At 36.9% G+C, this 17,137-nt stretch overlaps 1 protein-coding gene across 1 annotated transcript in view; it reads left to right on the forward strand.

The window, feature by feature from the left end:
• The window catches only part of LRRC49 (leucine rich repeat containing 49), a 148,998-nt gene that overhangs the window by 74,388 nt on the left and 57,473 nt on the right, over window positions 1-17,137 (forward strand). The window contains exon 5 of the mRNA XM_080808685.1: window positions 11,912-12,059. Within this exon, the coding sequence (XP_080664811.1) occupies window positions 12,021-12,059 (39 nt within the window). The 5' untranslated portion in view covers window positions 11,912-12,020. The remainder of the gene's footprint in view (window positions 1-11,911; window positions 12,060-17,137) is intronic.

A 17,137-nucleotide genomic window follows, 5' to 3' on the forward strand; every position in this document is an offset into this window, starting at 1 on the left:
AAATTGTGGTTTGTGGTTACAAGTAATCAGGGAAGAATTTTCCTCCCCTTCCTATCCCCAGGTTATGAGATGGGCTGTATCTTGGGTAGTGGGTAGGAAAGTTTATAACCAGTTAACTTTATATTGAAAGTCTAGGCCTTGGGTCTCAGACTTATGGAGAAGTCTCTAGTTAGGCTCTCCAACTTGGGTAGCCCCTGGAATTTGTTTTCTGTCCCCCAGCATTGAAGATTGTATGAACCAAAGTTAAACTTCATTGGGTTCAGTAAATGCTCTAATAGCAAAAAGGTTAGTTTCAGGGCACCTGGGTGGCTCAGTCAGTTGAGTGTCTGCCTTCATCTCAGGTCATGATCCGAGGGTCCTGGGAACCCACATCAGGTTCCCTGCTCAGCTGGGAGCCTGCTTCTCCCCTGCCTGCTGCTTCCCTTGCTTATGCTTGCTCTCCCTCTCTCTCTGTGTCAAAAATAAATACAATCTTAAAAAAGAAAAAAAAGTTAGTTTCAACATTCTGGTTACCTCTTAGGGTTCCCACCTTTCCTTTCCTTTCCTTTTTTTTTTTTTTTTTTAACCTGTGTATTTCTCATTTTGTTTTTAAGCAGGTCATGGATGCCCTTGAGAAGATTTTTAAAATATATCTCATGGAGCATTTTTAGTGTGTTTAACAAGAGCCTCCTCAGTCCACTAACTTCATTCTCAGACATACAAACAACTTCATTATATGCTCTTTTCTTTAATGGTACTTCATTCTTTAATCCTTAATTATATGTTATTGTACAGATTTTTTTAGGTATTCTATATTTGTCAGTTGTGTATATTTTAGTTCTTATGAGAACACTTGACTTATTCTACTGTTCTCTTTCATTTCAGCCTGCCAGATATATAGTAACTATCCAGTAAAAATTTCACTGATCACTATAAAATAACTGAGGTTTTTGTTAAGATTATTTGAGAGTATATGGTACTTTAATGGTATGAAAGAGGAAAACCCTTTTTCTAAAGTATCTGACTTACTTTTTGGAGAACTTTCTAATTGGAGAAATTTGACTGCTATTTGGGGATTGTTAGGTAAACATCTATGTGGTATACACGCATATATGACAATTTTATTTTCTCTGTATTTTATTAAGTAAGCGTAAAATGGATTGAAATATGTTCTGTTCCTTTTGAAATGTGAATTTTGGTCAGTAGGGACACATTGTTCCTCTGTAGGTTCTTTAGCAGATAGGAAGCAGATGTGTCATTGGGAGGAGACCACTAGGGGAAGAACAAATATATGAGTAATCTGGAAAAAGATTAGAGTCAACTTGTGAATTAAATGTCAGCCTTTGGACCCAAGCTTTTCCTTTCTTGGTACTAAGAAGACTCAAGCAACCAACTGAGTGTTCTTAAAAAGAGAGAGAGACTGTTTTTAGACGCCAGTACTACTTCGCTATACTTACTGTCCTATTTCCAGGTGTTCTTGTTTTTGTTTTACAATCTGGTTTTTATTTTCTTTGGTTAGGTACAATGTAACCCTTCATTAGCCTGGATTTGTACTTACGGAGTGAGTCTTCTTTCATTGGATTAGACGAGGTCTTTAAAATCATATGTGCTTTGTCAGTGCATTTCTAGGAATGTACGGCATGTTTATTGGTCAAATGCCTTGCAGATGAAAATGAAATTTTGTGAAGAACCTTCTGGATCAGATATGGATTTATTTTTACTTTATTAAAACTATTCAAGGGGCACCTGGGTGGCTCAGCCATTAAGAGGCTGCCTTCAGCTCAGGTCATGATCCCAGGGTCCTGGGATCAAGCCCCTCATCAGTCTCCCGTCTTCGCGAGAAGCCCGCTTCTCCCTCTCCCACTCCCCCTGCTTATGTTCCCTCTCTCACTGTCTCTCTCTCTGTGTCAAATAAGTTAATAAAATCTTAAAAAAAAAAAAAACTATTCAAAGCATAAAGACTTTAGTCTGAATATCAGTGCTAGCAACCAATCTGGAAAGGGCTGCCAGGACAGTACCTGCTAAAGATTGCAATGATTTTCCTACTCCTGGTGCCTTTTTGATTGTGCTTGAATTGTAGACATAGACCAGGTAGGCGTTAGCAGATCTTCTAGATCTCTGAAGTGCTTCACAATGACTACATTCACTGGACATAGTATTTTCTTCTATATTTACTAATGTGCTTTATGTTTCAATTCAATGAAGATACTGTGTTGTTTTGTGTTTAACACTACCCGTTTGGTAATTATTGGACTATTTACATTCCCCATAGGAATACTTGAGTGTTAGGGCTAGGGAAGGTTACACTCATTTTAGTTTAAAATTGTACTTGCAGTAAGAAATAAATAATAGATTCCTAGGGACCTGGGTGGCTCAGTCAGTTGAGCATCCGATTCTTGGTCTCTGCTCTTGACCCGAGGGTGGTGGGACTGACCCGCATATCAAGCTCTGTGCTCAGCTCAGAGTCTGCTCAGGATTCTTTCTCTTTCCCTTTCCCTCTGCCCCTATCCCCACTCACATTCCCTCTGTCTAAATAAATAAATCTGGACTCTCTTCAGTCTAACTTGTAAATAAATATTAAATAACAGTAGGGTCTCCTGGGTGGCTCAGTCGGTTAAGCATCTGCCTTTGGCTCAGGTCATGATCTCAGGGTCCTGGGATCAAGCTCCATGGTGGGCTCCCTGCTCAGCAAGGTGGGGGGCTGCTTCCCCCTCTCCCTCTGCCTGCCACTCACCCTGTCTGTGCTCTCTTTCTCAAATAAATAAATAAAATCTTAAAAAAAAATAACAACAAAATCAGGATTTACCTACAATAAAATGAAATTTTCCAGCTTCTCTATGCTTCTGGACATACTATTTCCACTTTTCAGTACACTTACCTGATTAGTGGCAGATACCGGATCATGGTGATTCCTGATAGCATATCTTTTAAATACTTCTAAGACTAATGTAAGAAAAATTATTTATTAATTTTTATATCAAGGATAAGCCTTTTGAAATCATGTCCATTCATCATATTCTTTCATTCATTCACCAGAACTTTATCACACACTTACTAGGTGCTAGGCCCCATGTTAGGTTTTGGGTTAGTGTTTGCAGCACATTTCTATCCCTCAAGAACCTTGCAGTTTCATTCTGTTTAGATATGCTGGGCCACTGAAGAAAAATGCTCTTCAGCATAGAAGAGTTCTGTTGCCTCTACTGGCTCTGTTGCCTCTGCTTTTCACATTAGTTAATTTCTTAAAGGTTGAACTTAGTATCCCATCCTGTAGTAGCTGGAGGAAAACTTAATGAAAGCCTTTTTGAAATATGTTCTAATAGCCATGGGTCACCATTATGACATACTGTTCTAGATAAAGGATACCTGATACATGAAAAAAATGATCTGTCAAATATGTATTTTTTTATATATTGAAATTTTTGTATTTTTTATTTGTAAATTGGTATATTGATATATAATCTACATGTAATTTAAAAACAGCTATTTTTAATTAATTAATTAATCAATTTTATGTTAGTCACCATAAAATACATCATTAGTTTTTGATACAGTGTTCCAAGAAAAAAAACATCTATTTTAAGTGTAGACGTCAAAGAGTTTTGCAAAGCATAGTTCCTTATAATCACCATCCACTCATTAACCCAATAGAGAAACCTGGGTGTTATTCTAGTTTTCTTTCTTCCTCACATCCAAAGAAGTACTAGTTTCTTTCTTTCTTTCTTTCTTTTTTTTTTTTTTGAGATTTTATTTATTTATTTCAGAGAGAGCATGAGAGGGGAAAGGTCAGAGGGAGAAGCAGACTCTGCCTAGCAGGGAGCACGCTGTGGGACTCGATCCCAGGACTCCAGGATCATGACCTGAGCCAAAGGCAGTCGCTTAACCACCTGAGCCACCCAGGCACCCTGAAGTACTAGTTTCTGTACATGCTACACCCTAGCTTCCATAGAACCTCTCCTCTCCTCTTTGCTCTCATGGCTTCTACCTTAATTTTCATTACCTTAACTCATTTCTTTCCTTTATACCTCCCATAATGTTACTAATTGTTCTAATAATTACTGATTATTATTCTGATCCTATTAGAATCCCCCTCCCTTGCTTAAAAATACCTTGCTGTCTCTTCCCAGTCATTTTATTCTCAGGCATCAATTTCTCAGCAATTGACTTGGTGGTGACATTATTTATCAGATAGGAAATATACATTGAGAAGTAGATTTGTGGATGGAAGATGATGACTTCATTCACTTAACACTGTAGGAGAAAAACAAATTTGCCTTGTGTTTCAGTTTTGAAATTATCAGAAGCATCTTCATTTGATTTTAGCTTTATGGAATCAACTGTGAGGGAAGAAGAGAAGCATTTTTTAAACATCTTTTAAACACCAGAAACTATTTTGAGATTTTATATTGATGTGGAAAAATAATTTTGCTAATGATAGGTGGGAAAAATTACAATGTTTGTTCACGTTTATTTATGCTTGTAGTGATAGTTAAGTTTAAGTTAATGAACTCTCATTTTTACCTGTATACACTGGCCTTTTAAAAAATGTCTTCCCAATTGATACTGTTCAAGTATCAATACTACCAAAAGCCATATATAGATTCAATGCATTCCTTATCAAATATTCCAGTAGCATTTTTATAGAAGTAAAAAAAAAAAAGTCCTAAAATTTATGTAGAACCACAAAAGACTCTGAAATAGCCAGAGAAATCCTGAGAAAGAATAACAGAACAGGAGACATCACATTTCCTGATTTCAGGCTATACTATAAAGCTGTAGTCATCAAAACAGTATGGTACTGGAATAAAAACAGACAATTAGACCAATGGAATAGAATTAAGAGCTCAGAAATGAACCTAAATGTAACAGGTCAGCTTATATTTGACAAGGGAGCCAAGACTACTCAATGGAGAAAGGACAGCTTCTTCAAAAAATGGTGCTGGGAAAATTCGATACTCACATGTAAAAGAATGAAACTGGACTCCTATCTTACACCACTCACAAAAATTAACTCAAAATGGATTAAAGACTTAAATGTAAGATCTGGGGGGTGGGGGTAGCACCTGGTTGGCTCAGTTGGTTAAACCTCCAACTCTTGATCTCAGGATTGTGAGTTCAAGCCCTGCATCAAAATATGACACCTAGAGCACAAGAAACTAAATGAAAAATAAACAAGTAGTACTGCATCAAACTAAAAAGCTGCTGCACAGTAAAAGAAACCATCAACAAAATGAAAAGACAACCTATGCAATAGGAAAAATATTTGTAAACCACTTATCTGATGAGGGGTTAATATCACAAATATATAAAGAACTCATACAACTCAATAGCAAAAGAAGAAATAACCCAATTTAAAAATGGGCAAAGGATCTGAGTAGACATTTCTAAGAAGAAGATCTACAAAAGGCCAACAGGTACATGAAAAGATGCTCAATATCACTAGTCATTAGGGAAATGCAAATTAAAACCATAATGAATCATCACGTCATGGCTGTTAGAATGACCATTGTGAAAAAGACAGAGATAACAAATGCTGTATCAATGTGGAGAGAAGAGAACCCCGTGCACTATTGTTGGGATTGTAAATTCATATGACCACTATGGAAAGCAGTATGGAGGATCTTCAGAAAATTAAAAACAGAGCTATCATATGATCCAGCAATTTCATCTCTTGGAATTTACCCAGAGGAAATGAAAACTCTAACTTGAGAAGATATCTGCACTGCAGGTATGTTCACAGCAACATTTTTACAATAACCAAGCCATGGAAACAAGTGTCCATCGATGGATAAATGGATAAAGAAGTTATGGTTTATGTACATACATGAATATATACATGAATATATATACCTGAATATTATTCAGCCATAAGAGGTAAGGAAATCCTACCATTCGTGACAACATGGATGGACCCTGAGGCATTATGCTAAGTGAAATAAGTCAGACAGAGAAAGATAGATACTGTATGATCTCACTTATATGTGGAATCTAAAAGCAAAAACAAAAACCAGACTCACAGAAAAAGAAATTGGATTTGTGGTTACCAGAGGTAGAGAATGGGGGGAGGGGGAATTGGAGGAAGGTGGTTAAAAGGTCCAAACTTCCAGTTATAAGATTATTTGGTAGCGGGGCATCTGTAGATTAAGTGTCTGACTTTTGGTTCTGCTCAGGTCATGATCTCATGAGTTGTGGGACTAAGCCCCCTGTTAGGCTCCACACTCAGCATGGAGTCTGCTTGGATTCTCTCTCTGCCCATTCCCCCACTCATGGATTTTCTATCCTCTCTCTCTCTAAAATAAATAAATCAATCAATCTTTAAAAAAAAAAAAAAAAAAGATAAGTCGGCACCAGGGATGTAAAGTACTATATGATGAACACAGCTAACACTGCTGTAGGATATGTAGGAAAGTTGTTAAGAAAGTAGATGCTATGGGGGTACCTGGATGGTTCAGTTGGTTAAGCATCTGACTCTTGATCTCAGGGTCATGAGTTCAAGCCCCACATTGGGCTCCATCCTGGGCATGGGACCTTCTTAAGAAAAAAAAAAAAAGTAAATGCTATGCATTCTTATCACCAGGAGGATATTTTTTCTTCTCTCTTCTGTTCTTTCCTTTCTTTGTATTGTATCTATATGAGAAAATGGATGTTAGCTGAACCAATTGTGGTCATCATTTCACAATATATGTAAATCTAAGCATTATGCTGTATGCCTTAGACTTATATAATGATGTATGTCAATTATTTCTCAGTAGAACTGGGGGAAAATGCCTTCCCATAATTATCTAAACATGTCTCAAAAACCATAATGAGTGTATGAATTGTGAGATTTGCCCATTAGATGGTAAAAATAATCTCTTAAGGTAAAATAATTGATAGAAGAGGATCGTCTTACCTTGAATATGAGGAAAACATGGAAGGAATATTTAAATGTGACAATAAAAACATAATAAACTTTATTCTTGCTATAGACCTTGCCTTGACCTTAATTGTCAGCATATTATTTATTTTCTATACCATAAATATTCTGTATCCTCTAGCTTTTCTTAACACAGGAAGAAGAGATATTCAATATAGTGCCTGAGTAAAGGAAGTATTTTGGGGTCTAAATGTTTACATTAGTTATTTGAATAGTAATTGAATGAGAATGATTCTAATATAAATGATTTTTATTAACCTGCTCTGGGGTGTTATTTAGAAAAGTGAGTAGTCACTTTGAAAATTGAAAGTCCTCAAAAAATTAAAAATAGAGCTACCATATGATTGAGTAATTCCACTTCTGGGTATTTATCCAAGGATAATGAAAACACTAACTTGAAAAGATATCTGCATATTCATTGCAGCATTATTTATAGTAGCCAAGATTTGGAAACAATGTAATTGTCCATGGACAGGGGCACTTGGGTGGCTCAGTCAGTTAAACATATCATTCTTGATTTTAGCTCAGGTCATGATCTCAGGGTTGTAAAATCGAGCCCTGTGTCAGGCCATAGAGCCTGCTTAAGATTCTTTCTCTCCCTCTCCCTCTGCCCCTCCTCACCACTTGTGCACTTTCTCGGTCTCCAAAAAAAAATGTCAATGGACAGATGAATGGATAAAGAAAATGTAGGATGGACGGATAGATAGATAATGGATATATGTCATTCAGCCATAAAAAGGAATGAAATCTTGCCATTTGCAACTATATGGATGGACTTTGGGGCATTATGCTAAGTGAAATAAGTCAGAGAAAAAAAACTACCATATGATTTTACTTATATGTAGAATCTAAAGACAAAAATAAAAACCAGCAACAAAAAAAAGCAAAACAAGCTAATAGATACAGTTAACAGAGATTGGTGGTTGCTAGAGGGAAGGAGCTGGCAGGGAGTCAAATGGGTAAAGGAAGTCAAAAGGTATAAACTTACAGTTACAAAATAACTTAGCCATGGGAATATATTATTAATAATACTGTGTTGCATATTTGAAAGTTGCTAAGAGAGTAGATCCTAAAAATTCTTACCACAAGAAAAAAATTCTATAAAAAAATTCTGTAACTATATGGAGATGGATGTTATACTAGACATATTGTGGTGGTCATTTTACAATCTATACAAATATTGAATTGTTATGTTATATACCTGAAATTAATATAGTTATGTCAATTATACCTCAGTTTTTATAAAGTCCTAATCAAAATCCCAGAAAGTTGATATCAACGAATGGATTCTAAGGTTTGTATGTGAAAGCTAAGACCTAGAATAGCAACACAGTACTGAAGAACACAATTGGAGGACTCACACTAACCCATTTCAAGACTTAACTGTTAAGGTACAGTAATCAAGACAGTGTGGTATTGGTGAAAGAGTAGACATATATATCAATGGAAAAGAATAGAGGGCCTAGAAATAGATTCACACAGATATAGTCAAGTAATCTTTGACAAAGGAGCAAAGACAATTCAATAGAGAAAGGGTAGTCTTTTCAAGATGATACTGGAAAAATTGTATATTCACATTAAGAATCTAGACATAGACCTACACCTTTTACTAATTGTACTCAAAATGCATTGTAGATTAAATATAAGACACGGGGCACCTGGGTGGCTCAGTGGGTTAAGCCTCTGCCTTCCGCTTGGGTCGTGATCTCAGGGTCCTGGGATGGAGTCCCGCATCGGGCTCTCTGCTCGGCAGGGAGCCTGCTTCCTCCTCTCTCTCTCTCTGCTTGCCTCTCTGCCTACTTGTGATCTCTCTCTGTCAAATAAATAAAATCTTAAAAAAAAAAAAGACAAAAGCTATAGAACTTTTAGAAGAAAATTTAGGAGAAAATCTAGGCATTCTCGAGTTTGGTGATGAATTTTTAAATATAACACCAAGACCATGATACATGAAAGAGAAAATTGATGAGCTGGGCATCATTAAAATTAAGAACTTCCACCGTGTGAAAGGCACTATTAAGAAAGTGAAAAGACAAGTTACAGCTTAGGAGAAATATTCACAAATCTTATATTTGTTAAATTATATGTATATAAGTATATTTTTATATATATCCATGATGTACAAAAATTCAACAACACAAAAACAACAGGTGTTAGCAGGGATGTGGAGAAAAGAGAACCCTTGTACACTATTGGTGGAAATGCAAATTGGTGCAGCCACTGTGGAAAACAGTATGAAGATTCTTCAAAAAGTTAAAAATAGAACTACCTTATGATTCAGCAATTGCACTACTATGTTTTTTTTTTTAAGATTTTTATTTATTTATTTGACAGACAGAGATCACAAGTAGGCAGAGAGGCAGGCACGGGGTGGGGGGAAGCAGGCTCCCCGTTGAGCAGAGAGCCCGATGTGGGGCTCGATCCCAGAACCCTGAGATCATGACCTGAGCCGAAGGCAGAGGCTTTAACCCACTGAGCCACCCAGGCGCCCCAAAATGGGCTCTGAGGTCTTTTTTTTTTTTTTTAAGATTTTATTTATTTTTTGACAGAGAGAGATCACAAGTAGGCAGAGAGGGAGGCAGAGAGCCTCCCCCGGTAGGCTCCCTGCTGAGCAGAGAGCCTGATGCGGGGCTCGAACCCAGGACCCTGGAATCATGACCTGAGTTGAAGGCAGAGGCTTTAACCCACTGAGCCACCCAGGTGCCCTTGCACTACTATGTATTAATCCAAAGGATACCAAAACACTAATTCAAAGGGATACATGCACCCCTATATTTATAGCAGCATAATTTACAATAGCCAAGATATGGAAATACACACACACAAACACACACACACACACACCATACCATTCCATATGTATATGGAATATTAGCCATAAAAAAGAAGGAAATCTTGCCATTTGCAATGACATGGTTGGAGGTAGAAAGTATTATGCTAAACGAAATAAGTCAGTCAGAGAAAGACAAATACCATATGACTTCAGTCTTATGTGGAATTTAAGAAACAGAACAAATGTGTGAAGGAAAAAAAAAAAAAAAGAGAGAGAGGCAAACCAAAAACAGAATTTTAACTGGAGAGAACAAACTGATGGTTTCCAGAGGAGAAGGGGATGGGGAGGGTTAAGGAGTGCCTTGTCATGATGAGCACAAGGTGATGTATGAAAGTGTTGAATCACTATATTGTGTACCTGGAACTAATATAACACTGTATGTAAACTAATTGGAATTAAAATAAAAATTTAACCCCCCCCAAAAGCTCTTACAACTCAAAAATAAGGAAACAACTCAATTAAAAAATGGGCACAAGAGCTGAAAATGCAAAGAAGATATACAGATGGCAAATATGCATATGAAAAAAATGTTCAACATCCTTTGACATTAGGGAATTGCATATTAAAACAATGAGACACCACTGTACACCTATCAGAATGACAATGTGAAAAAAAAAAAACCTGACAAATACCAAATGCTCAAGGGAATGTGGAGCTAGTAGGGATGCAAGATGTTACAGCCACGTTGGAAGTTTGGTAGTTTCTCACAAAGCTAAACATAGTCTTACAATATAATCCAGCAACTGCAATCTTAAGTATTTACCCAATTGAGCTGAAAACTTATGTTCACGCAAAAAGATGCAGATAAATATTTATAGCAGCATTATTCATAATCACTAAAATCTGGAAGCAACCAAGATGTCTTCAGTAGGTTAATGGGTAAATAGACTGTGGTACATGCAGACAATGGAATATTATTCAGTGATAAAAGAGAGCGTGTACACTCTGAAGACAACAAAAAGACATGGGAGAACTTTAAATGCATATTGCTAAGTAACAGAAATCAGTGTGAAGAGGCTACCCTCTGTACGATTCCAGCTGTATGACATTCTGGAGAAGGCTAAACTATGAAGACAGTAAAAAGATGAGTGGTTGCCAGAGATTGAGGGAGAGAAAAGGAGGGTTGAATAGGATTATTATTACATATATATAATTATATAATATATTATTATTATTAATATATTATTAGGGTCATGGAGCTATTGTGTATAATATACATTTGTTAAAACCTGCAGAACTTTACAGCACAATATAAATCTCAATGTATGCAAATTAAAATATTTAGGTGGTTAGGGGATCCCAGGCAGGAATGAATATAGACTATGACAAAAAAAACTGTCATTTCACCTATATGAAACAACCCCACTGGAGGGGTAGCAGGAGGGGAGGTGCTGACCCAAGTAACTTTGAAATGAATGTGTAAGACTAAATACTAAAGGAATTACACATAATGGTTGTATTTAATAAAGTTGTTTTCGATGGGGATTCAGGTTGAAAATTTTGGTACCACTATGCATATATTCTAGAATTGAACAGTTAAGTAAATGGACGAGAGCTGGTGTAAGTCAGATTTCTCCTTGTTGGATTAGGAATTTACAGATAAGCAAGGGGAAGAGGCTGGAAGGATCCTTTTGGTGATAGATTAGAGTTGGGGAATATGGGTGTGAACTCATATTCAGCTTAATGGAGACATAGATGGTTATTACATATTATAGATAATATATATACACACAGGTCGGTATACACACATGCATTTCCTTGCTCTGTCTGCAGAAGGTATGAAAAAAAATACAATGACCCAGTGTTGAAAAGTATACCTAGCCACCAGATCTTTGGTTCCAGACCATTCTCCAATTAAAGGAACCATGACTCCTTGGAGAAATGTCTGATTCTAGGACTGGGATAGGAAATATATGAGTCTAGGGAATCTTATAGTGCCAGAAAGTAAGGAATGAATGAATTACCTGTAAATTATTTGTAAATAATTGGAACTTAATTGTAAAAAATATACAATACTGCTACAAGGTGTTAATAATAGGGAAAACTGGGTACAGAGTATGTGGGAACTCTACACTCTCTTAATTTTTCTGTAAATATAAAACTAGTCTAAAACAATAATGTATATTAGATAAATGAAAGTACTTTTGGAAGGTCTCACAATAACCCGGTGGTTTCTGTCTCTCCCACAGCTTTGAAAGTGTGTGCTGCCTTGCTGACTCTTCTTCTCTCTCAGACATCACTTTTGATGGCAATCCAATAGCTCAAGAGTCATGGTACAAACATACAATCCTTCAGAATATGATGCAGCTGCGCCAGTTAGATATGAAGAGAGTCACGGTGAGAACTCTTTTTTTTTTTTTTTTAAGATTTTATTTATTTATTTGACAGACAGAGATCACAAGTAGGCAGAGAGGCAGGCAGAGAGAGAGGAGAAAGCAGGCTCTTCACGGAGCAGAGAGCCCGATGCGGGGCTTGATCCCAGAACCCTGGGATCATGACCTGAGCCGAAGGCAGAGGCTTTAACCCACTGAGCCACCCAGGCGCCCCAAGAACTCTTTTGAAGTGCTTTCCATAGTGTCTTCCTTACTGTGGATTAAGAGACTGGGGTGCACATTCTTTGCTTGAAATGCTTCTTAGTTTTAATAAACTGTGGATTATCGTGACTATATAATTCATAACTATAATTACAAATTTTTTACCACCTGTCCCTCATTCCCAATTTCATTGAATAGGGCTGTTAAATAACAAAAAAAATTCAACTGAGGAAATTTAAAAGATCTAATTGGCTTTATTAATCAATTCATGAATTGGACAGCATCCTGTCTAGCAAGTGGAGGGGACCTCCCAGTGACTACAGAAAAAGAAAGGTTTTTAAAGGTAGAGAGGGAGTGGAAAAAAGGAAATTATTAGCAAAGGATCCATGGTTTTAGGCAGGGTCACCCTCCTAAAGGGAAGGAAAGGGGCCTATCAGTAAATTTCCTAGTCCTGACCAGGAAATTCACAGGTTAACTGGTTACAGATTACATTTCTGGGGGGTCTAAACTGTATTTAAGTTAGGTAGTAACTCTTGGTTTACTGGCTTGTGGCCTTAACCTAAATGATGCCATTTTGGGTCTGTGGTTTCCTTTTTAACAGGTTTTTAAAAAAATTAATTTAAATTAATTAGTCATCACAATTGTTTAAATTAACCATCACAATTGTTTTTCATTCTGGCTAATACCCAACTAAAAATTTGTTTTAGAATGGATGAGTAAAAATGACATTCATTAAGTTACATAATGTAATGTTTCTGCACATGGTGCCAAAGCCAGACTGCTTGAGTCTCTATCCTGGTTTGACCAGTTTCTAGCCAAATGACCTTCGGGAATTCACTTGACCTTTCTGTATCTCATTTTCCTTAAAGTAAAATGGGGGGTAGACAGTCGTAATTACATCATAGAGTTGTTGTCAAGATAACATAAAACACTAAACCTTAGAACAATGGGAAGCTCAGAGGAAGCGTCACGTGGAGCTGTTGTGTTGTTATTGACGCCATACCTCTCAGAAGAGTGCTTGTTTATTCATTTGATCTGCATGTTAGATGTTTTGTATACTTTGATGTTTTAATGATTCCTGATCTAAGCGAAATGCTATATATGCACCTTTTAGTTGTACAGTGCACATTTGCATATTATAGGCTTCAAGAAGTTCTGTAAGAAAGAAATTTGCCTTAATTTTCATTGCATATATCAGATTTATTTCAATATTTTGCTATCTCAGATATTACTCATTAATGATCTCAGTTGGATAATCTCAGAGCTAGAGATATATCCTAAGCCTCCACTTGCCTGCTGACTTCTAGACCCTGCTAATTTTGATGTGGATTCTGAGTGGTCAGCTAAGTTTATTCAATTGCCAATTAATTGACTCCTTGCCTATAGCCATTTTCACAATGTGTGCATTTACATTTCTGTTTCAGGAATATCATGGACATCTCAGGTGACAATTAACAAATTGTCATCATGTACAGGGATTCATGATGTATGTATGTAACTACCTCCCCTAGGGAGGTAGTTACAAGTGTTGATGAATTCATTAATGCCAGGGATCTTCTGGGGGCTCTGCCTCTTTTTGTTCTAGCATGGAGAAACAGTTCTTTGTCTTCAGCTTGTTCAGATCTATCCTGTAAACTCCGTTTTGTACTTTCACCCTTATCTCCATGTGTTTCTTCTTTTTTTTCCAATGATTTTATTATTTGTCAGAGAGAGAGAGAGAACACGAGCAGGGGGAGCAGAAGGCAGAGGGAGAAGTAGATTCCCCGCTGTGCAGGGAGCCCGATGCGGGGCTCAGTCCCAGGACCCTGGGATCATACCCTGAACCAAAGGCAGACACTTAACTGAGCCACACACACATCCCTCCATGTGTTTCTTAATTGAGCATCTTTGGTACTTAACAATTACTCTTCCTGGTGAGGTTGAGGTGGGTGGGGTAAGAAATAAAGCTGACTCATTTATATAAGTTAGTACTTAATTATATATTGTGTTTCCCATAGTGAACTTATATGTCAGTCTTGCCTACCCAACTGATGTATACAATCCTTACGGGCAGAAACCATTCTTCTTCCTTTCCTGATATATACCGATGTCCTAAATATGTTTATTTCCTTTCTTTCCCTATCTCACACAGTGTTGAGAATGTGGTAGTGTTCATTAAAGTCTTAATTGAATGAAATTTATCTACTTTCATGCCTGAAATAAAGGAGAATGATGCTATATGTAGTCATTGTCTTTGTACATTTCATGAGTTGTATTTGCCTGGTGAGGAAATGAGAGAAAATCACCTGGGATGGGAGCAGGGCCAGCTGTTCTGCTAAAAATTCCTGTACATCTGGTCCTTCACAGCTTAATTTGAGAAATTAAAAAAAATTAATGTCTTACTAAAAGCTTTACTTGAGATATAATGGGCATAAAATTAATTGCACTTATTAACTGTACAAGTTGATAAATTTCAACATATGTATCACCTGTGAAACATCACCACAATCAAGCTTTTTCATAATCCACTACCCAAACAAAGTTTCCTCATGCTACTTTGTTATCCCTCCTTTCCATCCCTCCCCACCCAACCTCCATTGTCAAGCAACCACTGATTTACTTTTTGTCATTATAGGTTAGTTTCCATTTTCTAGAATTAATGGAAACAATTTCAAAGTCATAGAAAAGTTGTAAGTACAGTAGCAAAAACTTTTTTCTTGGGGCGCCTGGGTGGCTCAGTGGGTTAAAGCCCCTGCCTTCGGCTCAGGTCATGATGTCAGGGTCCTGGGATTGAGCCCCACATCAGGCTCTCTGCTCAGCAGGGAGCTTGCTTCCCCCCCTCTCTCTGCCTGCCTCTCTGCCTACTTGTGATCTCTGTCAAAAAAAATAAATAAAATCTTAAAAAAAGGGTTTTTTTTTTCGTGAACTATTTGAGAGTAAGCTGCTGATTAGATAACCCAACAATCCTGAACACATTAGTGTGTGTTTTTGGCAAGCAAAGACATTCTCCTGTATAAACACAATATAACCAACGAAATTAGGAAGTAAATACTGAATAATTACTAGTGTCTAATTCTCACACCACTCTCAAATTTTACCAGTGGTGTCAATAATTTCTGTGTAGTGAAACGATCCAGTTTGGAATTATATATTACATATGGTGCATTTGGTCATCGGATTTCCCTCATCACTATTTTTCAGGAATGGTTTCTCAGTCTTTCCTTGCCTTTCATGACTCTAACATTTATGAAGATTACAGGTCAGTTTGTAGAATGGCACTCAGTTCAGGCTTTTTGATGTTTCCTCACAATCAACTTTTATAGATTTTTGCATAAATAACACAGAAATGATTTTGATTTTTCTTGTTGTGTCCTATCAAGTGGTATACAATTTCTATTTATCCTTTTATTGATGTTGGCCACTTTAATTACAATGGTGTCTGCCAGCCTTCTCTATGTAAAGTTATTCTCCTTCCCTTTGTAAACCCGTTCCTCATAAAAATTTCAGTTTTTTCATTTATTCATATTAGTATGGGTTCATAGTATTTAGTCTTACCTTTTATTTATTACTTTTTAGTGACTTTAGTGTAGAAACAGCATACCTTTTTTCTCAGTAGCTTTTTAAAAAAATCTTTTATTTATTTATTTGAGAAAGAGAGACATTGAGAGAGAGTGTGCATGCAAGAGGAGAGGGGGAGAGAGACAAGGAGACTCTGGTGAGCATGGATCCTGACATGGGGCTTGATTCCAAGACCTCGAGATCATGACCTGAGCTGAAATCAAGAGTCAAATGCTTAACTGACTGAGCCACTCAGGTGCCCTAAAACAGTAAAACTTTTAAAAGACTTTCTGTTGGGGTGCCTGGGTGGCTCAGTGGGTTAAAGCCTCTGCCTTTAGCTCAGGTCTTGATCCCAGGGTCCTGGAATCGAGGCCCACATCAGGGCTCTCTGCTCAGCAGGGGGCCTGCTTCCCCCTCTCTCTCTCTGCCTACCTCTCTGCCTACTTATGATCTCTGTCTGTCAAATAAATAAATAAAATCTTAAAAAAAAATTAAAAAAAAGAAGAGACTTTCTGTTAACAGAGTTGACAAACAATGGCACATGTTCTGGCCATGTGTTTTCGTAAACAAAGTTTATTGGAACATAGCTGTGTCCATTCATTAATACGTTATCTCCATATGCTTTGATTCTACAGTGGCAGAATTTAGTAGTTGCTAGAAGAAACTATATGGCCTCTTAAGTCTAAAATATTTACCATCTGGCTAGAAAAATTTGCTGACACCAGTTCTATACCAATTTTTTTCTCTTTAAAAAAGACATCTTGATTAATTTTTATGTAATTTACCATATATATTCTAGCTGGGGTGGATTATACAAACACTTAATGAACCTCTGTGCACTAGAGCTATGTGCTGAGGACTCCGTGAACTCGGACACTGTGGAATATTTATAGTTTTCAAGGGAAACACAGTGATATTTGAGATCTTTGAGACACTGAGAAGACTACGAGCTCAAGGTTATTTGCCATTTCAACATGAGGTCACACTATATTTACCTCCGTGGCATCATATCTTTGCAAAGTGGTGGTTTTGCTAAACAAAATACTATGCCCAAATCAGTATGGAACAGGAAATGAGGTATGCCAATGTCCAGTCCAAATACAACATTTGAGAAGTTGTGTAATGTCCTACAGATATACAGATTTCATTGGTAAGCAATTGTGGTTCTTTAAGAATGGTGTATTTTTTTCTTTCAAATTATCTGTATCATTATTTTTTCAAATGGTTGCTAAGTTGCTGGAACATGAACAACTTAATAAGTTGTTCACTAACTACTGAGTAAACAGAGCTATTAACCCATTTCTTTTGACTTAGAAACACCGTGAAAAAATTCCTGGCCATTCT

Source organism: Martes martes (assembly GCF_963455335.1).
Source record: "Martes martes genome assembly, chromosome: 7".
NCBI classification, from domain to species: domain Eukaryota; kingdom Metazoa; phylum Chordata; class Mammalia; order Carnivora; family Mustelidae; genus Martes; species Martes martes.